This window comes from Nelumbo lutea, chromosome 5 (assembly GCF_056320005.1).
Source record: "Nelumbo lutea isolate HS-2025 chromosome 5, American lotus-T2T, whole genome shotgun sequence".
In the NCBI taxonomy this organism is placed as follows: Eukaryota; Viridiplantae; Streptophyta; class Magnoliopsida; order Proteales; family Nelumbonaceae; genus Nelumbo; species Nelumbo lutea.
The window spans coordinates 78,321,813-78,344,957 of NC_142688.1; the positions used below are offsets into that span (position 1 = coordinate 78,321,813).

The 23,145-nt window shown below is 38.4% G+C and overlaps 1 protein-coding gene across 1 annotated transcript in view; it reads right to left on the reverse strand.

The window, feature by feature from the left end:
* Positions 1-4,248: 4,248 nt before the first annotated feature.
* Positions 4,249-23,145, reverse strand: part of MMT (methionine S-methyltransferase) — a 120,576-nt gene continuing 101,679 nt past the window's right edge. Inside the window, exon 12 of the mRNA XM_088947708.1 lies at positions 4,249-4,845. Within this exon, the coding sequence (XP_088803834.1) occupies positions 4,519-4,845 (327 nt within the window). The 3' untranslated portion in view covers positions 4,249-4,518. The remainder of the gene's footprint in view (positions 4,846-23,145) is intronic.

The following is a 23,145-nucleotide window of genomic DNA, read 5'->3' on the forward strand; positions in this document are numbered from 1 at the left end:
TCCTAAAGGTCAAGCACGAGGACTAACAAATTTTTGGAAGTCTAGTTTGTAGGTGTCTCTTTTTATGGTAAGTGCAAGATATGTTTTTCTTAAAATATCTTCTCCCCCTCCGCTAGAACAAAGGATTATTGGTTTTATTTATGGTCCCTCAATTAAAAGTACATTGAAACAAATTTTGGGCTAATCTCATAGCTTGGTTAGAGACAAATGACCTACCTTTTGTTCTCATAGGTGATTTTGATGAAGCAACAATTATAGAAGTCTAGGACCTATGCTCTTTAATAATTAATTCTACCTCTTGTCAGTATTGTAATCATATCTTTGACCTTAACCTATTCTCTTAGCTTCCCAATGGGGTTGTGATCATCACCCAATTCTCTTAGAATCAAACCCTAGAAAACACCAATTCCCGAAACCTTTTTGATTCTATGAAATATGGTTGTTTAATCAATCTTATAAAAAATTTATTGATGATGGGTGGAATCTCCTAATAAATGGACATATAACATATAAAATTGCTTTAAAGATAAATTGAGTTAAACAATATCTTATTCAATGGAATAAATTAGTTTTCAAAAATTCCGAAAATCAACTTAAGGCTTTGGAGGATCAAATCATTTTGGTAGAACACTCATCTCCTTGGGATAATGAAATGATATTTGACTTGTATAACAATTTGATGATCTTTTCAGGCCAAGTGAAGCTTCTGGAGACAAAAATCTAGATAATTGTGGTTGTAACTAGGAGACAAAAACACCAACTCCTTTCATAAAAATACCATTTTTAGGCAAAAAAGAAATACCATTAATGGAATAAAGAATGATCAAGGTACTTAGGTCTCAGAGCATAAGGATATAGCTCAAGGTTTTATCTCCTATTTTTTAAAGCTTTTCACTTCTCAAACTTCTGGGGATCTGAACCTTTTACCCAATTTAATATACCCTATAATTTTGGATGAAGAGAACTAAATGCTAACAGCTATTCCTTATTTAGAAGAAGTCAAACAAGTTATTTTTAACATAAGAAGCCTCAAATCTCCAGGACCTAATAGTATGATAGCTTTGATTTATAAAGAATGTTGGGATTTGATAGGGGATGGAATAATTATTTTTGCTTAAAATTTTCTTTTTCAAAATAAAAAAAATTCTAAGGAGGTTAAAAAAATCACACTTTCATATGCCTAATCCCTAAAAAAAGTTGATTGTACTAGAGTTCAAGACTACAAGCCCATCAATTTGAGTAATGTCCTTCGTAAAATTTTGGCCAAAATAATAGCAAATCACCTTTGTCCTTTATTGGACAAATGTATTGCTCTTACCTAAGCTACTTTTGTTCTTGGTCGTCATATGATTGATAATACTATTGTTACTCATGAAATGTTTCATTTTTTAAAACATCACCACTTGAGGTATAAACTATTTAGGTATTAAGTTAGATATATCAAAAGCTTATGACCCTACCTATTGAAATTTTCCTTTTGACTTTTGTCAAATCATTCATGAATGTATTTTGTATGTATCTTTCTTAGTTCTCATTAATGATTCTTTAGAAGGACACTTTACCCCCTCTAGGGATCTAAGATAGGAGGATCTTTTATCCCCCTATCTCTTCAACCTGGCTATAGAAGGTCTTTCTAGAATGCTCATTAAAGCTGAATCTGAAAATAGATTAAAAGGCATCCAAGTCTCACATATCTCTCCTTCCATTTCTCACATTTTCATTGCGGATCATATTATGCTTTTACTTAGAGCCCATAAGGAAGACTTAGATAACTTGAAGGCTATATTGGATAAATTCCAAGACCTGTCGGGCCAACTCATTAACCTAGACAAATCATGGAGCTCCTTAAGCAAAAGCATTCACCTAGACAAATCATGGCCAACTCATTCCTTTAGCAAAAGCATCAATATGTGATTAGGTGACAACTCAAATCAAACCTCTCAATCCTCAATCAAGATATCTAGTCATTCCTAAGTGGACTAGAAATGAACATAATGATCTTTCCTATGTGCTAGAAAATATAAAGGCCAATTTGTTTTGCAATCCATCCCTATCCTTAATAGGAGTGTTCTTCAATTTCCCCTTAAAGCAATTAATGGGATTGATACAAAAAAAAAAAAAAAACTCCTGGTGGGCTAATATTGATTCTAAACCCTATCCCTTTCACTAATGCGCTTGGAATAGATTAGCTCAACATGGAGATCTAGGTTTAATAATCACCAAGACTGTAAATTTGGTCCTATTAAAAAGAATTAGCATGGAGGTTTATTAATGAACAACATAAACTTTGGGCTTAGCTGTGGAAATCCAAATACCTGCGAAATAAAAGTTTGTTTCCCTACATATTAGTTCAACCGGTTCCTTTTATTGGAAATCTATGGCCCCTAAGTTGTGGGATCTTTTTCAGGAAATCGGTTTTCTATTAAACTCAAATTCTTCAGCTACAATTGACTAGGTACATTGGATTAAGAGAAATTTCAGATGCTACCACAGCCTGTGACTCCAACTTTGAGGAATCTTCCAATTTCATCTATCATGTCAAATTGTTCTAAAAACCAACAACTTCTTCAAACCCATTTTAATAATGAGAGTGTGCAGGATATTCTAAACACACCCATTTTTCCTGAGGAAAACTCCATGTCTTGGGTATGGATTCATCACTCATCAGGCAAAATCTTAGCTAAACATGCATACTTTGAGATACAACAAAACGGGTTCCTTACCTTAATAGACAATAAAAAAAGCAGTTTTAAATGGATTTGAAAACTTCCTATTCCTCCCAGGTGTCAACTTTTTATATGGCGTGTGGTTAATAATTTCATTCATTAAAATAATTTTTCCTCTCATCCCCACAAGAGAGACAGTGTAGCCTTTGTAGAATATATTAATCATTTGTTTTTTTGAATGCCCTCCTTCTCAATCTATTTTATTCGTTGCACCTTCGAATAAAAATGCTCTAATAAGTTCTTTGCTGATTGGAATCTCATTTTGGTATGCTATAGTTCTGTACTAAATTTGGTTCGCAAGAAATGAAAAATGTTTCAAAGATAGATTCCACTTCATTGGATCCTCATAAGAATTAATAATATCTTTAATTCTGTTAAATTTCCCATGATCAATATCAACACTTCTTCGGATATTCATCACATGTTTACTTTAATATTGAATCCTAATATCAATTTAATCCTTTTCACAGATGGAGGAAGCTGAATTGTAGGGGGTAAATCTAAGAGCCTGGGATCTGTAGAAGAAGCTGAATTGAATGCCATTTTGCAAGGAATCCAACATGCTGGCCAGTTTTCAAAAGGAAATATTCTGATATGCTTGAATTTAATGTGCTTCAAGCGCTGCAATTGAAGACTACTCTTCCTTCGTCCTGCCTTTGGCTTTTGTTCAAGACCAAAGCTCTACTTCGGCAATTCAGCTCTTTTCTTTCTGTTATGTAAATAGAAAATATAACATCCCATCTCATCTACAAAGTTTGAACTTTGTAGATATTTTGGATATCTAATATAGCTTGTTTATCTATCAAAAAAAAAAAAAAGTCTAACCTACGCACTTCAAAATCTCCATGGTATGAAAGGTAGGGAGAAAGAACACCTTGAATTTCCGGTTCTTGCAAAGGAAATTTACTATGAAATGTCAAACTCTATTTGAAGCGTACCTGAGCTGAGAGGGTGATGTGGGAGAAAGCATGCAGCCCTTCGGAGCTGCTGCCAGCTATCATGATTCATGCATAAAGGCTCTCAGAGGGCATTCTACAACATGAACGTTTTTGTTTCATTTGTTTTTGGAATCACCACATCAGAAAAAAAAAAAACAAAAACAAAAATGTTTTCTTTAACTCTGTTTTTGTTTTCAAAGGGAAAAGTAAGTTGGTTTTGTTTAAAAAAAACAGTACATATTTTTGGGACCAACAAAATATTGGTTTTTAAAACATAAACAAAATTTTCAGTGTAGAAATTATATGATTTATAGCACATAGTATTGAATAATCAGATGAAAACATGTTTTCGAAACCAGATTCAAGAACATGTTTTTGGTTTCAGTTTTGAAAATAGAAAACACACAACCAAGAACATGCTTTTTGTGTTTTTGTTTCAAGAAACAATTTGTTTCTGGAACCGGCAACAAGAAAAACAATTCACATTGTAAAACACCCCCTAATTAATTAAAGCACATTTTGTGAAACAAAAATATGAAAATCAGAACCAAACAATATTAAAGAAAATTTTGTGAAACAAAAAATGAAAACCAGAACCAACTTTCCTTTTGTATCTGCATCACTGAAGATGCAGTTAAAATGATTTTAACATTGTAATTTGCAGCAAATACAGTAAAAGCCAAGGGTCTACCCTGGTGAGCATAGTTCATGGCTAGGGAAGCCACCTAGTGCCATCCCATACATATTTGATCTAATGGTTGGAAGATTTTGGTTATTTCATGACACCTAAGTCACATTAATAACAAAACCACACACACACACACACAAAAAGAATCACAATGATAGAGAGCTTTCTAGTCACCAAGGACGGAAGTCTTGAACATGACTATGCATTTCAATGCCTGCTCAAACTTGGCATCATCCAATGCGATTGTGAATCGACAATGGCCAGGAATTCCAGTCCATGAACTGCTATTGATGCATAAACCAGTAGCTCTGAGCATGGCTTCCCTGATATTAGAGTCATCAAGCTTGGCTTCAAAAACTTCATCACTAGAAGTGGAACCTCCTTTTAGTGAACAACTGAGCTTCACAGTTTTACCAAGATAAGCAGATGGTTTCGCCACCATGGAGACACCACTGTAACAGTCAAGCACGTTCCACCCACAACTTTGGAGTGTCTGTCACAATAACATGTCATACAAAATAAGTTAAATTTAAAGATAGAAAAAACAAATTGAGTTGAAATGCACACAGGAACTGAAACCTTACGAGCCTAGCAGTGGAGCAACTTAAGAGATTCATACAAAAATCAATGGGAAAGACATATTCTGGTAAAAATTTGTTAGTGCATGTAACTGCATATAGGAAACTGAAATGGAATCCCTAGTCAAGATTTGAGATTACTCTCATTAAGGCCATGAATTTGCCCAAGCTTTAGATCCAAACAAGTTAATCAATGATGCATCTGCTTCTCAGAACTTCAAATATTGCTGACTCGATGTTGACTGCTATTTGGAAAGCCATGTTGTTAGACCAGGATCCATTTTTAGTTCTCAAACTCTGATCTAGTTTTCATATGGATGAGCTCAATATCTTGATTTATGTATATTATTAGAACCACAATATTCTATTGTGTCAGGGGTGCAATTTCTTACAATTATCCCAACCTAACAATAAATCCCATAATATTTTCCATTTCCTTGTTTCCTCCTAATATGCTAATATATGCATCTAAGTTAATATACCCATAAAGTAGGTAGGTAGAAACAAGGAAATTGAAGATGCTATAGTGCCAACAATTATGAATGCAAATGCATGTCTCTATGTACCACACATAGTTACCATTGTCTGTGCATCTCACCCTCCACACGGTATAAAACTGTGACCTAGGGGGTTAATAGGGACCATTATATTGGCTTAGTTGTAAATTGAAGTTTGTATGGGATAGTGTTAAAGGATTTTTTTAAACCAAATAATATTTAAATAGTTTATAACCAAAATAAATGGGTTTGATAGTGTTCTAGCTAAATTATCAAAACAAAATAAGATGTCCTGTACGGGAGTTCCCTCTCTTTAAGTGGAAAGGACAGGTGTCCTTCACCTAGGGGGAGAGGGTAATTGCATAACTACCCCACTCCTTATTTAAGATCCTTAAGGGGAAGCTAGAGATTCTTCTTCAGACTCTCACAGCATACCACTCTAAGAGTTTCTTAAAAAAATCCAAAATAAGGAGACAAGAAAAGAGAAGTTCTCAAGGGAAGATAGGGAAGAAAAAGAAATCTCACTAATACGGGTAGGTAAAGGAAAGTCCCCTCTGTAAATACTTTTTATATATGGCTGTCTATAGTCAGAATTTCATCTGATTGACTACAATTAGTTATCTACTTATCTTGATAAATTGGTCTCTAAATAAATGGCTTGAAATTCAACTTCGGTAAGAGTTAGTTTTTTAAGTCTCATCCTCTTTTTTCCCTTTAATGCCTTTCTTCAAAGGGGTAAGTTGTGTAAAAAGACGCATTTTTCCCTTTATATTCTACTTTCCATTCCTTCTCCTTCCCTTATTGGTTCTAATGTTTCTACTTTTAAAAGAATCTAAATTTTTATACTAGAAGGGGTGATAAGAGAGAAGACACAATGGCAGCTTGTGACGCACTACAAGTTCAATGGGGATTTTCAAATAGAAAAGTTGTTCCCTCTCTCTCTCTCTCTCTCTTGATGATTAGAAAAGGACTCAATGTATATTACATATTATTTCTCATGTTGTCTCATACTCTTCATTGTTACCATTATATCATTCTTTTATCTTCAGTATTTCTTCTATGTTTGTTTTTTTATGTTCGGCATAAGCAATTGAGCATGTTAAATGGCATGGAGAAGAAGCTTTGGAGTTGAAACTAAAAGTTTTCTGCTAGAGGAAACAAGAACCAAAGAGAAAGATGCCCTAAAAATTAGAGAATTTAAGAAAGTTTTGGTGTTGGTAGTGAGAAATGCTATTGGCGGTTCAAAGATTTCGTATATGATGTGATTACTACTAGAAAGGAAGGGTAATGGAAGGCTTTTAAAGAGCTTGAAGTTAGGAGGTATGCTGCAGAACCCAGAATTTGAGGTTGGTCAATAGGTTCTGTACTGAGTGCTGTGACCACAATTAAGTAGGATAACAAATTACTTGGCCTAGGAACAATCCATACGGATTTATGTATGTAGTAGAGGGAAATTGGGATATCTTATAGGTAGTAAAGAGAAACCGGTAAAGACGGATCCCGCATGTGAGAGATGGATGCAGGAGAACTACACCGTGACCGGGTGGTTAGTCAACTCAATGCAGCCTCACATAAGCCAACATTATCTCTAGATGACTTCAACTCAATGCAGCCTCAATGCCGCCCTACTAAGGACATTCATTTAATTGTTTTCACATTACAATTAGAATAATAAAAGTCATTGTATGGTCTAAAACAATCTCTTGGGGCTTGGTTCGACAGGTTTAATAATGCAGTCAAGCATGTTGGATTTAGACAATGTTAGAGTAATCATACTCTCTTTGCTAAAAATGACATTGTTATTACAGGGAACTGGGAGACTGTTGTACTTATCTATGACCAGGCTTGATATAGCTTATGCATTTAGGGTGTTAAGTCAGTATATGCATGCCCCTAGGATCAATCATCTTGCTGTCGTAGGATGTGTTATATGAAGAAACTATCCTGGTAGAGGTGTTCTCTTCTCCAAGCATAGCTACTTGAGTGTAGAGACTTTTACTAATGTTGATTGGGCAGGCTCAGTTGATGACAGAAGATCAACCACAGGTTATTGTACCTTCATTGGTGGTCATTTTCTGACATGGATAAGTAAGAAACAAACGGTGGCTACTAGGTCAAGTGCAAAGGTTGAGTATAGGGGCCATGGCATGAATTCGGATTAGTTGAACACTTTAGCTGTGTATAAAGCTATGGAACCAATGATAATGCTCCACACAAGTGATAAAATACATGGGGCCCACACTGAGAGGTTGAACAATTGTGGGCCCCATGTATTTTATGACCAATTTGGAGTGTTATTATTGATCCCACAACATGATGAGCAGCTAAAGTGTTCAGCTAATCCTATCGCCCATGGCACATGGTATTGCAGAAATATTGTAGTTGAAGAATATGTTGAAGGAGTTGGGAGTTGAAGTTCAAAACCCAACATCATTGCATTGTGAGAACAAGACAGCAATTAATATAGCTCACAATCTTGTGATGCATGAGAGGACAAAACATATCGAAGTAGACAAACATTTCAGTCATGAGAAGCTTTGAAGATAGTGTAGTTTGCATTCCTTACATAAACTCTGGATAAGATGTAAATCGGTCTTGTAAAACTGATATAAACTTGGTAAAATTAAGAGAGAGAAGAAAGAAAAATAGAGAACAGAAGCACAAAGGAAGAAGATGGAGAAAAGAAGAGGAAGAAGAAGAAGAGTTCGAATATCTCTTCCCTCCCTTCTCTAATCTTTTTGTTTAACTTCAATCTTAGGTTAATTACAAGTATGCCCTTAAGTGGGCAGCCAGCTAGGCAGCAACATAAAGAGAACTAACAAAAAGAAATAACAGGCTCACAAGGATAGGCCCATTAGCTAATAAATAAATAAATAACATACTACAAGAAAAGATACTAGGGCCCATTCGGCCCAGTCTCTCTACACTCCCCCTCAAGCTAAGCATAGATGTCAATCATGCCCAACTTGCTTATATATTGTCTAAGCTCCCCTCTTGGAACTCCCTTGGTAAAAATATCAGTTAAGTGTTCTTCTAAGGCGATGAATGGCAAGCAAACTTCCCTTGAGGAAACTCTTTCCCATATAAAATGTCTATCAATCCCAATGTGTTTAGTTCTGTCATGTTGAACAGGATTATGTGCAATATTGATAGGCGCTTAGTTGTCACAGTAGAGCATCATTGGCTTCTCATAGTGAACCCCCAATTCTTCTAAAAGTGATCATAGCCACAGTAATTCTGGCACACCATGTGCCACTGCCCTGTATTCTGCTTCAGTAGAGGATCTGGCAACTATTGACTGTTTCTTACCCCTCCATGAAACAATGTTCCCTGCCACCAAAGCACAATAACCCGAGGTGGATCTCCTATCATCAATACATCCTACCCAATCAGCATCAGTGTATGCTTCCAACTTCATGTGTCCATGTTTGGCAAATAAAATGCCTTTCCCTAAAGTACCTTTCAAGTAACACAAAACTCTTTTTGCAACAGCTAAATGAGTATCTCTGGAAGAATGCATAAATTGACTAATAACACTCACTGCATAGGGAATGTCTGGCCGAGTCATATAGAGATAAAACAATTTCCCGAGCAGTCTTTGAAACACTCCCCTATCAGATAAAAGTTCACCATCTGTAGTAGAAAACTTATGATTGGAATCAATAGAAGTGGAGGTTGGTTTAGCACCAAGTTTACCAGTCTCAGCAAGGAGGTCAAGGACATATTTGCGTTGAGAAATGAAGATACCATCCTTAGATCTAGCAACTTCAATGCCCAAAAAATATTGGAGATCTCCTAAACCCTTGATTTCAAATTCAGAGTTAAGAAACCTTTTGAGCTTACTGACCTCCTAGGTGTCATTACCCATGACCACAATATCATCAACATAAACTATCAGAAAGGTCACCAGAGAGCCACTCAAGAACTGGGTATGGTTATATTAAGTTTGTGTGTAACCAAATGAGACAAGAGCAGCCCTGAATCTCTCAAACCAAGCCCGAGGAGACTGTTTGAGACCATAAATGAATTTCTGCAGTTTACACACCTTCCCTTGCATTCCCTTTCCATACACTCCCAGAGGCAAAGACATATAGACCTCTTCATGTAGATCTCCATTCAAGAAGGCATTTTTAACATCAAACTGGTGGAGAGGCCATTCAAAAGTAACTGATAGGGACAACAAAACCTGGGCTGAGGTCATCTTAGCCACAGGAGCAAAGGTCTCAAGATAGTCAATACCATACATCTGAGTGTAGCCTTTAGCAACGAGCTTGACCTTAAACTTCTCAATAGAGCCATCAAAATGATATTTAATGGCAAATACCCATTACAACCCACTGATTCCTCCCCTTCTGGCAAATATCCCAGGTATGGTTCTTATGCAAAGCATCCAGTTCAGCCATCATAGCATCCCTCCATTTAGGTTTAGATAAGGCTTCTGGTATAGACCTGGTATCACATGGGAAGAAACAAAAGCAAGAAAAGAGTAGTAGGTAGAAGATAGAAGGCTATAAGATAGGTGTTTGGAGATACAATGGGCTGTACACTTCCGCTTGCCCTTGCGGAGAGCAATAAGATGATCAAGGTTTGGGAAGAATGTAGCTAGGTAAGAGGAAGGCTGACCTATTACCTCAGTAATGATGAGAGGAGCAAGAGGCTCTTCTGTAGGAGTGTAAACAACTTGCCCATGTCTGAATTTGTGCCTTTGGTACCACTTTTGAAGAACAGGATGAGGAATTACAAGAGGATGAGGTGGAGGAGGGATAGGAATATTGGAGGTTGGCCTAGTGGGAGAAGTGGACACCTCATGAGGTGACTCAAAAGGAACAAGAAGATGAACTGCTGGAGACATAGCAAAGGGTTCCTCGGATTTCTCCCCTCAGGAGGAATGCTAAAGAAAGGAGTAGATTTATCAAATGTGATATCCCGAGATACAAAACTGGTGCCACTAACCCGTTCAAAACAGCAATATCCCTTTTGTGTGGAGGCGTATCCTAAGAAAACACATTTACGAGTCTTAGGTTCAAATTTGTGCCTTTGATGGCTGTGAACATGTACATAGCAGGTGCACCCAAAAATACGGAGAGGAAGAGATAAGAGATCCTCATCCGGAAAGAGAATGATAAAGGGGGTTTTGAAGCCAAGAACCCAGGAAGGCATACGATCAATCAAAAAGGTAGAAGTAAGGACAACACCTCCCCAAAATTTTATAGGAACATGGGATGCAAAAAAGAGGGACCTAGCAACTTCAACCACATGCCGATTCTTCCTTTCTGCCACTCCATTCTGTTGTGGAGTGTAGGAACAAGAACTCTGATGAATAACCCCAAAAGTTTGAAGATAGTCTAAGAGGATTTTCTCAAAATACTCCTTAGCATTTTCAGATCAGAATATTTTGATCCAAGTGTTCAACTGGGTAAGGATGAGTTCATGAAATTTTTGCACAATAGTTGGTATTTCATCCTGGGATTTCATGAGATAAATCCAAGTGTAATGGGAGTAATCATCAATAAAAAGGATAAAGCACCTGTAACCCCCCATAATAGGCAAATGATATGGCCCCTGCACATAAGAGTGAATAATATGAAAAGGAGAAATAGATCTTTTATTGCTTACTGAATAAAATTGTCTACAATGCTTTGCCAGTTCACATGACTCACAATGAAGACTAGATAAAGACACTCCCTTAAACATATCTGGGAACAAATGACTCAAAGTAGGAAAAGACAAATGACCAAACCGAAAGACATAGCATGACTTTGTCAACAGACTCTAACAAAACTGACTCCAAGGAAACTCCATGAGGTAGTCCAAGAACTATATCAGGTGAGTCTAGCAAGTATATTCCATTCGCCTCATGGCCACTCCCAATCATCCTCTGAGATTGCAGTGTAGAGACAGAGGAATCTAGTTGTCGGGCTATTTTTGTACTTTTACTTTTCTTTGTTGTATATCTATTCTTTGTATTATCACTCTCCTATACATTAAGGGCAGATCTGTCCTTTTACAACTTAATATAAATATATCTTTTAGGGTGTCGACTGACACAGGGTGTCTCACCCACTATTCGGCTGTTCTCTCTCTGTCTGTCTCTCTCTTTCTTTTCTGAATGTTGTGTTAAATACATGAAGGAACACTTCGACAGGAGAAAAATTATGCATTTCCTAATGCATTTAAGGCCAGAATTTGAAGTCGTCTGATCTAATATCCTAAGCCGAGGAACATTTCCTGACTTAGACACTATTCTTGGGGAGATTTTGAGGGCAGATACTAGATTGACTACTCAGATTGCACTGGATAGAAGGAAGGATTCCAACATTGATGCTATCTTCTTGGCAACTAAACCAAAGGGGAAGAAGGATTTCTCTAAGATACAGTGTTATGAATGTAAGGAGTATGGGCATGTTGTTTTCCATTGTAAAAAGAAAAACACATGCACCTATTGCAAGCGGATCAGCCATATCGTCACTGAATGTCCTACCCGATTGTAGAAAGGTAGTGGTCCAAATCAGAAGAAAGGGAACTACAAGGCCTATCAGACTGTTGTAGATGGTTCGGATGCCTCCTCTATCACTTCTGTAGTTGGCCAAATGACACCTTCAATGGCATGTTTGAAGAAAGGATTCAACAGCTCATGTCCTCGGTCATCTCCTCAACGTTCTCTGCTATCGGTTTGTCTGGTAAGTCACCGACCTATTGCCCTTCATCGAACCACCTCTGGTATATAGACTTAGGAGCCTCTAACCACATGACAGGGGCTACTCTTGGTCAGTATCCCAAACCCCATCTTCTCAATAGACATTATTACTACAAACGATGAAAAACTTGACATACTTGGTTGTGATGATTTGTATTTATCTACCTCTAAAACATCTCCGTTTCACTTATCCAAAACTCTATTTGTACCTAAATTCACCACAAATTTGATTTTTGTTGGCCAACTTGTAGAGGAAGGTAATAATGTCTCATTTACTTCTGATGGTTGTTTGATACGGACTGACAAACTGGGGAGGTGAAGGGGAAGGGGCATAGACTAGGAAGACTCCTTGCCTTGGAGTTTGAGAAGAATAAGATTGCTTTTGCTTCTACTTCTTGTTTGCTTTCTACTACTTCTAGTTCTGGATCTTTTAATTGTAATAATGATTGGCATTTGTGGCATAGATGCCTTGGCCATCATTTTTCTAAGAAACTTGGTTAGTTATTTTCTTCTGGTAATTTACCTGTTTCTGTTGTTTCTTTTAAGAATGTGAATAAAGATTGCATTACTTGTGGTTTATGTAAAAGTCATATTTTACCCTTTCCTTCCTATTATGAGAATGCAACCCTTCCCTTTCATTTAATACATAGTGATGTCTGGTCGTCTCCAGTTGTTTCACAGTTGGGATATAAGTACTTTGTAACCTTCATTGATGAATGCACTCGTTTTACTTGGGCTTATTTTCTTCGAAAGAAATCTGAAGTGTACACTATTTTTAAACATTTTCACACCTATGTAATTACCCAATTTGATGCTCGAATCTGTGTGGTAAGATCGGATTCAGAGGGAGAGTATATTGATGGGGATTTCCAGAATTGCCTGAAACAACATGGAATTCAACCCCAAAAATCCTATCCGGGCACCCCACAACAAAACGGGGTAGCGAAAAGGAAGAATGGGCACATCTTGAGTGTAGTCATAACCCTTTTACAAGATTCCCATGTACTGTCTTGGTTTTGGGTGGAGGTGGCCAGCATTGTTGTGTATCTCACAAATCGCCTTTTGTCATCTGTTTTGAATAATTCCTCTCCTTTTCAATCTCTCTTTCACAATCACCTAGACCTATCCATGCTCAAGGTTTTTGGTTGTGCTTGTTTTGTCCACCTTCCACCCCATGAACACACAAAGTTAACTACACAAGCAGCTTTGTGTGCCTTCATGGGATATAGTTCTGAACATAAGGGGTTCCTTTGCTATGATCCCTTGGACCTTCGAATCTCTCGTAATGTAGTCTTTCTTGAAAGTGTGTCCTTTTATAAACAAATTGTGAAATTCCCATCTCATTCTATTTCCTTGTTGCACAGTTTTGATTCTAACAAGCACCTCAGATATTCCATTGTCACATACGCAGTAGCTTCAGACATACTTCAAGAAGCAACGACCTTCTTTAGTTTCCATCCCCCCTCTGCTTCACCTCTAGTTGTTGATCCAGTCACTCTAGCTCCCTCAGTAAGTGTACCTAACCTTCCTCCTGAACCCACTTTACGTTGTTCCGTTAGAATCTCTTGACCACCTAACAGGTATGGTTATTCACCAGACCATAGCTCCTTTTCTGTTGTTGTATCTACCACAGACATTCTCAGATCTTACCAGCAGGTCGTGGTAGAACCACACTGGAAAGATGCCATGGATTCTGAGATTTGAGCGCTTCTTGAGAATGACACTTAGGACCTGGTTTAAGCTCCACCTAAAGCCTCTCTCATAGGAAATCGATGGGTCTATTTTGTGAAACTAAAATCTGATTGGAGCCTAGACAGATATTAAGCCAGACTTGTTGCACAGGGCTACAAACAAGAATACGGGATAGACTATGAGGAGACTATTGAAGATTAATCAGTTTTATGATTTTTTTATGAGTAAATGTTTTATGTTAGTTGTTGATAGGAGGTGGGGACCACAATAGTTATGTAAGTCCATATTTTATTATGTTTTTGTGTGTTATATATGCTGTTTTATGTCTTGTCGCCCTATAAGGGCATAGTTGTCTTTGTACTGCTCTATTATTTTTAGTATAAATAATAAGTGAAGGGGGCGGCCAGATCATTGCTCTCCTTTCCTTTCAACTTCTCTTCTCTTCTCCTTCTCTCTTCCTTCTTTCTTCAAGAAACTTCTTTTATTTCATATTTTTTAATTCAGCAAGCTTTCTACTTGGTATCAGAGCGGCGATTAGGGTTTCTAGAAGCATTCTCATGCAGCCCTAGATCAGCAGACTGCATGAAGTAATAAAGGGCTGATTGATCTGCTGTAGAGTGCCCAGTTCTTGGATTTTTTGGTATGATCTAGTCATCAGGAAGGTGATCTACTATTCGGCAACAAAATCAGGAAGAACTGGAGTATGGGGAAGAGTCCCAGAAAAGTTGGACTCTTTGTTTTTGATTTGATCTTGGGCAGCCAGGTATTGTTAGCTTTCTTTTGATTTCATAAAGAGTGCAATTTGGTTTCCAGATTTTTTTGAGCCTCCTAGAGTGATCAATTCACTCTTCTCTTTGTTGGGAGGCGTGGGGAAGAGAGAGATTTCTCTCCAACTAGGGTTTTCTTCTTCCGGAAGGGTTTGTTTCTGTATGCGTGATATTAAATTGGTTTTGGAAGGTTTCCAATCTAATTTTTCCTTACTTATGAACTGTTTGAAGTAAGATGGAGAGTTGGAATACCGAGATGAAATTTACCGGTACTGTGGGATTGTGTGTTGGAGGTAGTAGTGATATTTTTGGGTCTGGGATCATTACTACAGTAAAACTTGATGGTACAAATTATTTGGAGTGGGCACAATCAGCTAAGATGGCTATTGGTACCCGTGGAAATTAGGGTATTTCACTGGGAGGAGAAGAAACCTGATACAGACACTTCTCGATGGGTGTAGGAGAATTACATGGTAATGTCCTGGCTGTGTAATTCTAATGTTACCTCACATTGCAAAAAATTTCCTATGGACTGATATTGCTAAGGACATTTAGGATGGAGTGACTGAAACCTGCTCTCAGAAACAAAATGAAGCCAGAGCCTATCAGTTAAGGAATCAGGTGATAAGTATGAAACAGAGAGAAAAACCTCTTGCTATGTATTCCTCCATGCTGACAACCCTTTGCCAGGAAATAGATCACTTAGAAACTGTGGTATGGTAAAGTCTAAATGATGCAACAACCTATCATAGACCATAAGAGAGGAATAGGGTTTTTGATTTCTTGTCAGGGCTGAACCCTGAAATCGACATTGCTAGGCAACATTTTCTTTTTAGGGAGGGTGTGACACTCTCTCGAGCTTATGCTTTTGTCTCTGGAGAGGAGAGTAGGAGGAATGTAATGCTGAGATAGCCTGGGATTGACCAGTCGGCTATGGTTGGTACAACAAAACCTAAGCCGAATGGAGACAGGGGGAATAGTGAGACTAGAAGGGAAGATAAGGACTTGGTATGTGATTATTGCAAGAAGCCTAAGTATACCAAGGACACTTGCTGAAAGCTTCATCCAAATCTTATGCCTGACAGGATAAGGAACAAGAAGGGAAATGCAAATGTAGCCACTACAAGAGACTCTTCGGTCCCTCTTTCCTAAACTGATTGGGAATCCATTCCAATAGCACCAGTGAGGACGGAATTGGAGAGGTTTGGATAGCTTATAAGTAAGAAAGATTCACCCAACACTAGCCTTCCAGATGGACAATAGAATGTAGGAGCCAGCTACACCTCTTCCTTTGCACATACAGGTAGTTCATATGCAATTGCAAATCTTGCATCCACTTTAGGTAAGGAGGGACCTCCCTGGAATATAGACTCAGGAGCATCTGAGCACATGACTAATGCCCCTACACTTTTCAGTTCCTATCAGTTGTGTTCTGGTAGAGACAGTCTCTATAGCAAATGGTTCACATATTCCCATTGCCGGGAAAGGGACAACTAGAGTGACTAATGATATAACTCTGTTTTTTATTTCACATGTCCCTAGACTTCATACCAACCTACTGTCTGTTAGTTCTTTGACAAAGAATTTGAATTGTTCCGTGACCTTTCTTCCTGGTAATTGTGTTTTGTAGGATCTGGAGTCAAAGAAGATGACTGGGAGTAGTCGTGAGGTGAATAGAGTCTATCTTCTGGATGAGATCCTGAGACATTAGGGCCATCATGTTAGCAACAGTAGTAGTAGTGGGTCAGAGTCAATGAACCAGATTATGCTTTGACACAATCGCTTGGGACACCTTTCTTTTAGTTCTTTGAAATGTCTTTTCCCATAGTTGTTTGAGTCTGTTCAGTTATCTACTTTGGAGTGTGAGAGTTGTCAGTTAGGAAAGCATTGTAGATAGTCACTTAAACCAAGCAATAAAAGTACTTTTGCTTTTAATATTATTCATATTGATGTATGGGGGCCATATCATATCCCTTCCATGGGAGGATTCTATTACTTTCTCTTGTTTGTAGATGATTATACACGATATTCTTGGATATATTTGATGAGATCACGTGATGAGGTTCCTAACTTGGTGCAATAGTTCCACTAGATGGTTCTCACACAATTTAGAGTGAGAACTAAGGTTTTTAGATCAGACAATGCCAGAGTGTACTTCGAGAAAGACCTGACTGCGTATCACCTAGAACATGGGGTAATTCATCAGAGCAGTTGTGCATATACTCTACAACAGAATGGAGTTGCTGAGAGAAAAAGCAAGCACATTGTGGAGGTGGCAAGGAGTCTTATGGTGTGTGCTTTAGTTTCTGTGTAGTTCTAGGGAGATGCAATTCTTACAACCATGCATTTGATTAACCGTGTTCCTTCACGGACTTTGGGGTTTAAGGTGCCATTTAGTCTACTTTTTCCAGATGGGGAGATGTTTCATATACCTCTAAGGGTTTTTGGGTGTGTTTCCTTTGTTAAAATTCTTGGGCCTCACCGCAAGAAATTGGATCCTAAGGCCAAGAAATGTGTTCTTCTTGGGTATGCTCAGAACCAAAAGGGGTATTGCTATTATGACCCATTGTCAAGGAGCAGATTTGTCTCAATGGATGTTACCTTCTTTGAATCCACCTTCTTCTCGAGTGGTTCTCCTCAAGGGGAGAGTTTTGGGGAGGAGAACTCACAATTTGTTCCTCTTCCTATTTCTTTGGTGCCTTCATCAGTTCGGCTAGCACCTTCATCAGTTCAACCAGCACCTGTACCTCCAGTTTCATTACCTAAGCCACTATGGGCAGCCTCACAGAAATATCAGCGTTGGTAGATGATGGTTGACTCCACAAATACTCAACCCACACAAATCTCTATCAGTCCTTCTGAAACTCCATATTCATCAAATATAGTTCCAGGTATACCTCTTGAGCTTGAGACTGTTATGTTTTTTGATGATAATGTTCCTGTCCCTAACACCATTGTTGCATCTGATCCCACTAACCTTGATCTTCCCATTGCACTTCGTAAGTGGAAGAAAAAGTGTACAACCCATTGCATTTCAACATTTCACACCATCTTTCCTACAGTGCCTTATCACCCTCCTACTATGCTTTTCTTTCTTCCCTGTATTCTGTGTCTATACCCAGGAATGTTACTGAGGCTCTCTCCAAACCTGAGTGGAAAACAACCATGCAAGATGAGATGGATGCTTTGGTTAAAAACCAAGCTTGGGAAATAGTTGATCTCCCCCCAAACAAGGAGACAGTCGGATGTAAAAGGGTATTCACAGTGAAGTATAGGGCTGATGGCAAGATAGAGAGATACATGGCAAGGTTGGTAGCAAAAGGGTACACTCAGACCTATGGTATTGATTATCTGGAAACCTTTGCACCAGTAGCAAAGATGAGTTCAGTTCGTATCCTTTTATCTGTAGCAGCCACCTATTCATGGCCTTTGTTCCAGCTTGATGTAAAAAATGCCTTCCTCAATGGTGATTTACAGGAGGAGGTATATATGGGCATTCCAGCAGGCTTTTATGAGAATGTTGGACTTAGTGTTGTGAGTCAGTACATGCATGCACCTCAGGTTCAGCATTGGGAAGCTATTGAGAGGATACTTGCATATCTGAAGAAGCACCCTGGCAGAGGCATTCTTTTCTCAAATCATGAGAATTTGAAGCTAGAGTCCTATACATATGTAGATTGGGCAGGATGCTTAGATGACAGGAGGTCTACATCAGGAGTGTGTACCTTTGTAGGTGGAAACTTAATCTCCTGGAAGAGTAAGAAGTAAGCGGTTGTGGCAAGGTCAAGTGCAGAGGCTGAGTATAGATCCACGGCTCATGGTGTCTCAGAACTTCTTTGGGTTAGATCTCTCTTGAGTGAGATTGGGGTAAAAGCAGAGGAACCTATGATGTTATACTGTGACAATCAAGCTGCAATCAATATTGCCCACATTCCAATTCAGCATTATAGGACAAAACTCATTGAAGTTGATAGACACTTTATAAGAGAAAGGGTAACAACCGGAGAAGTTTGTTTGCTTTATGTCTCTTTAGAGTTGCAGCCGGCTGATGTTCTCACTAAAGGGATGGCAAAGAACAAGGCTGAACATGATCTACGCAAGATGGGAATGTGTGACATTTACTCCCAACTTGAGGGGGAGTGTTGAAGATTAATCAGTTTTATGATGTTTTTTAGGAGTAGATGTCTTATGTTAGTTGTTAGATAGGAGGTGGGGACCATAGTAGTTATTTGAGTCCAAATTTTATTATGTTTTTGTGTGTTATATATGCTGTTTTATGTCTTTCCGTCCTATAAGGGCATAGTTGTCTTTGTACTACTCTCTTATTTTTAGTATAAATAATAAGTGAAGGGGGCAGCTAGATCATTGCTCTCCTTTCTTTTCTTCTTCTTCTTCTCTCTTCCTTCTTTCTTCAAGAAACTCCTTTTATTTCATATTTTTTTATTCAACAGGCTTTTTGCTAAGACTTTTGCTCCTATAGCTAAAATGACTACTATACATCTTCTGATGGCTATATCTGCAGCCAAATAGTGGACAATCTATCAGATGGATATCAAGAATGCTTTTCTTCATGGGGAGTTGAAAGAGATAGTCTATATGAAACCCCCTCTAGGATACTATACAGATCCGTAGTTTCTTTGTTGTTTGAAGAAGTCACTTTATGGACTGAAGCAAGCCCCTAGGGTATGGTTTGAAAAGTTTAGATCCGTCATCACTGATGCTGCCTTTACCTAGAGTCCTTCTGATTATTCCTTATTCATCTTAAGGAGGAAGCAGGGAGTAACGATGTTACTCCTCTAAGTTGATGATATACTCATTACAGGGGATGACATAAAAGGAATTTCTAGGCTACAACAGTTACTCAGTGAATCCTTAAAGATGAAGGACTTGGGGCCTTTGACATATTTCTTAGGCCTTGAAGTGAGCAGAAAATCTCGAGGCTACTTTGTTAATCAACAGAAGTATGCGGCTAATTTGGTTAAACTGGCAAATCTTAGTGATTCTAAGATTGTGAACACTCCACTAGAACTAAACCTGAAACTCAGTAAAGATGATGGGTCCCCCCTTAAAGATCCTACCCTTTATCGTCAGCTACACATATCTTATGTAGTTCAGATAATAAGTCAGTTTGTGTCTTCTCTGAGACAACCACATTTATCTGCAGTTCATTGGATTATAAGATATGTGCGAGGCACATTGTCACATGGGGCATTCTTCTCCTCATCATCTTCCATTCATCTTATGGCCTATGCAGATGCTAATTGGATTAGATGCCCTGACACTCGACGGTCCACTACTGGTTGGTGAGTCTTCCTAGGCAACTCCCTTATCTCATGGAAGCGCAAGAAACAAGTTACCGTGTCCAAATCTTCCACTGAAGCTCAATACAAGGCTATGTCTTTCGTGTGTAGTGAGATTATATGGCTTTGGGCTCTTCTATTTGAAAAACTAAATGAGCCATCATTGTCTGTTCCTCTTTATGCAAGACAATATCAGTGCAATAAAAATTGCATCCAACCCCGTCTTCCATGAGCACACTAAACACATAGAAATTGATTACCACTTCATTTGCAATCTCCTTCTTGAGGGTACCATTTCTCTTCCTCATGTCTCTTCCAGGCTCCAACTAGCAAACTTGTTGACTAAAGCAATAACATGGTTTTGACATCTATTTCTCATGGACAAACTGATGCTTATTCCTAGGCATCGGTTTGAGGGGGAGTGTAGAGACAGTGAAATCTAGTCGTAGGGCTATTTTTGTACTTTTACTTTTCTTGGTGTTATCTCTCTCCTGTACATTAAGGGCAGATCTGTCCTTTTACAACTTAATATAAATATATCTTTTTGGGTGTTGACTGATACAAAGCGTCACACCCACCATTCAGCCGTTCTCTCTCTGTCTGTCTCTCTCTTTCTTTTCTGACTTTCGAACTAACTCTGACATGCAGGTCTTCAAAAACACAATGAGTGAGAAAGAAGGTTATGCTACAGTTCATGGATTTAGTTAAGTTGCTAACAGATAAAAGATTTGTATTAAGTTTAGGGACATGGAGGACAGAGGATAGATAAAGGGTGTTAAAGGTCTTGATATCCCCCTTGCCAAAAATGGGAGCAAGAGACCCATCAGCAAGGGAGACTTTCTCTCTACCAGAGAGGAGGTGGTATGAACAAAAAAGATTAGACAAGTTGGTCATATGGTCTGATGCACCAGAGTCAATGATCCGAGGGATTTTATGATTACTTGAAACTGAAGCATGATTTGCAAAAGCACAAATACCTGGGTGAGCAAATGCTGATGATGCTGATGTGTTGCTTGAAGAGTGAGATGTAGAGATAGTAGCTTCCAAGTGATTTAACAACCTTCCGTACTTTTCAAAATATGCCTTTATTGCTGCCAACTGTTCCATGGTTGACTTTTCACTCTCCTTACTTCCTCCCTCAAGTACTGTGGCAACATTAGTTGACTTAGGCTTTCCTGTCTGACTGGTCTTCTTAAAATTGTTGTTATTCTTAAACTGATCAAGTAGAAGATAAGGATGAAGCTTCCAGCAAGTGTCCTTAGTATGCCTCAGTTTCTTGCAATATTCACATACCTACTCCTTCTCAGTTGGACCTTTCATCTTTATTCCAGCATGTGCAAAGTGTTCCGTAGGTGGACTCTGTAACTAAACCTACCGACTACTCTCCTCATTGCTTACCATAGCATATGCCTGGGCAAGGGTAGCCTCATCTTTGGCCAGAATATTTTGCCTAATGATATCAAACTCAGAGTTGAGTCCTTTAAGAAACTCAAAGACCCTGTTTCGTTCCACCAACTTCCTAAAAGCTTCTACATCCTTCGTACTCTCCCATACCACTGTCTCCATAACATCAATTTCCTACCATATGGATTTCAGCCAAGAATAGTAGATTGCCACACTCTTCTCTCCCTGTCTTAGATTCTTCATATCATTTTTCAGCTTGTAGACTCTAGCCACATTCAACTTCTGTGAATAGGTTTTAGTAACACTTTCCTATATCTTGGCCGAGGACATCCAGGGATAGTGCTGACTGATATGAGGCTGCATAGAGTTGACCAACCTTACTGCCATCCTATGACTGTATAGTTCTCCTACATCCATTTCTCAAATTCAGGGCCTGTCTCTTCGGGTTTCACCTTACTGTCTATGAGATACCCTAATTTTCCTCTACTACGAACATAAATCCTTAAAGGTTGTGCCCAAGCAAGATAATTTGTTCCATCTAGCTTAATTGTGGCCACACCAGTCAAAACAGAATCTACCGAGCCAAGCCCGAAAATAGGCACCTGCTTGCACTCACTTCCGTATTGCTCCATTAATCAAACAAAATTCAAAAAACCAAAAATTTGATCTTTATAAACTTACTTGAAGTCAAACCAGTACCCAGATGCTTGAAAACTAGGGTTTCACTGCACCTGACTGTCGGGGAGAAAGAGAAAGATGCAGCCGCTCCTACCAGAGTTTCCAAATCTCTTCCAAAACTGAACCACCCTCTTTTAGAAGTCAAAAGACACCTCCCAAGCACAAAGCACCACACCCAATGCTTCACTTTTATCTGTAACTTCGAAAATCTCTAATCGACTAGGGTTTTGGGCAGAAATAGTACAGCATCACTTTGTGGCTGTTTCCAGCCAGAATACAACTCTCCAAACCATCTACCAATTAGGAAAATGGTTCTCTGAACTATAGAGAACCTATCTCTCCATACACTCTCTTAATTGAAGGGTGTATAGGAAAATGAGAAAGAAAAAGAAGGAAGAAGAAACCTGCTCTGATACCAAGATGTAAATCAGTCCTGTAAAACTGATATAAACTTGGTAAAATTTAGAGAGAAAGAAGAAAGAAAAATAGAGAACAGAAGCACAAAGGAAGAAGATGGATAAAAGAAGAGGAAGAAGAAGAAGAGTTTGAATATCTCTTCCCTCCCTTCTCCAATCCTTTTGTTTAACTTCAACCTTAGGTTAATTACAAGTATGCCCTTAAGTGGGCAGCCAGATAGGCAGTAACATAAAGAGAACTAACAAAAAGAAATAACAGGCCCATAATGATAGACCCATTAGCTAACAGGTAAATAAATAACATACTGCAAGAAAAGATACTAGGGCCCATTTGACCCAATCTCTCTACAGGATCACAATTAGGTGATACACCAAGGGTGTTACGGGTACCCAACATGTTGACATTTGTACCAAGTTGGGAATGATAGAGATATATACAACCCAACTTTAGGGGGAGTATTGTTAGGATTGACATTATCTTATTTCTATTAAGTTGTAACCAGGGGTATTTCTATATTTCTCTCTCTTCACTACACACAAGTTAACTCAAAGCTAACATTTAAAATTAATATATTCACTAGAATCTGGTAGTAACCCTAATAGATGATAAGTTGATGGGAAGATGACTAGAGGTGAATGCAACTGGATGGGCCTAATTTGAGCATTTGTAAATTTTGAAGGGACTAGGGTCCTTAAGGTAATAAAATTTCCTTAAATTCAGTAGCCAATTTACACCCCCTAAATTCAACTTGACAAGGGGACCA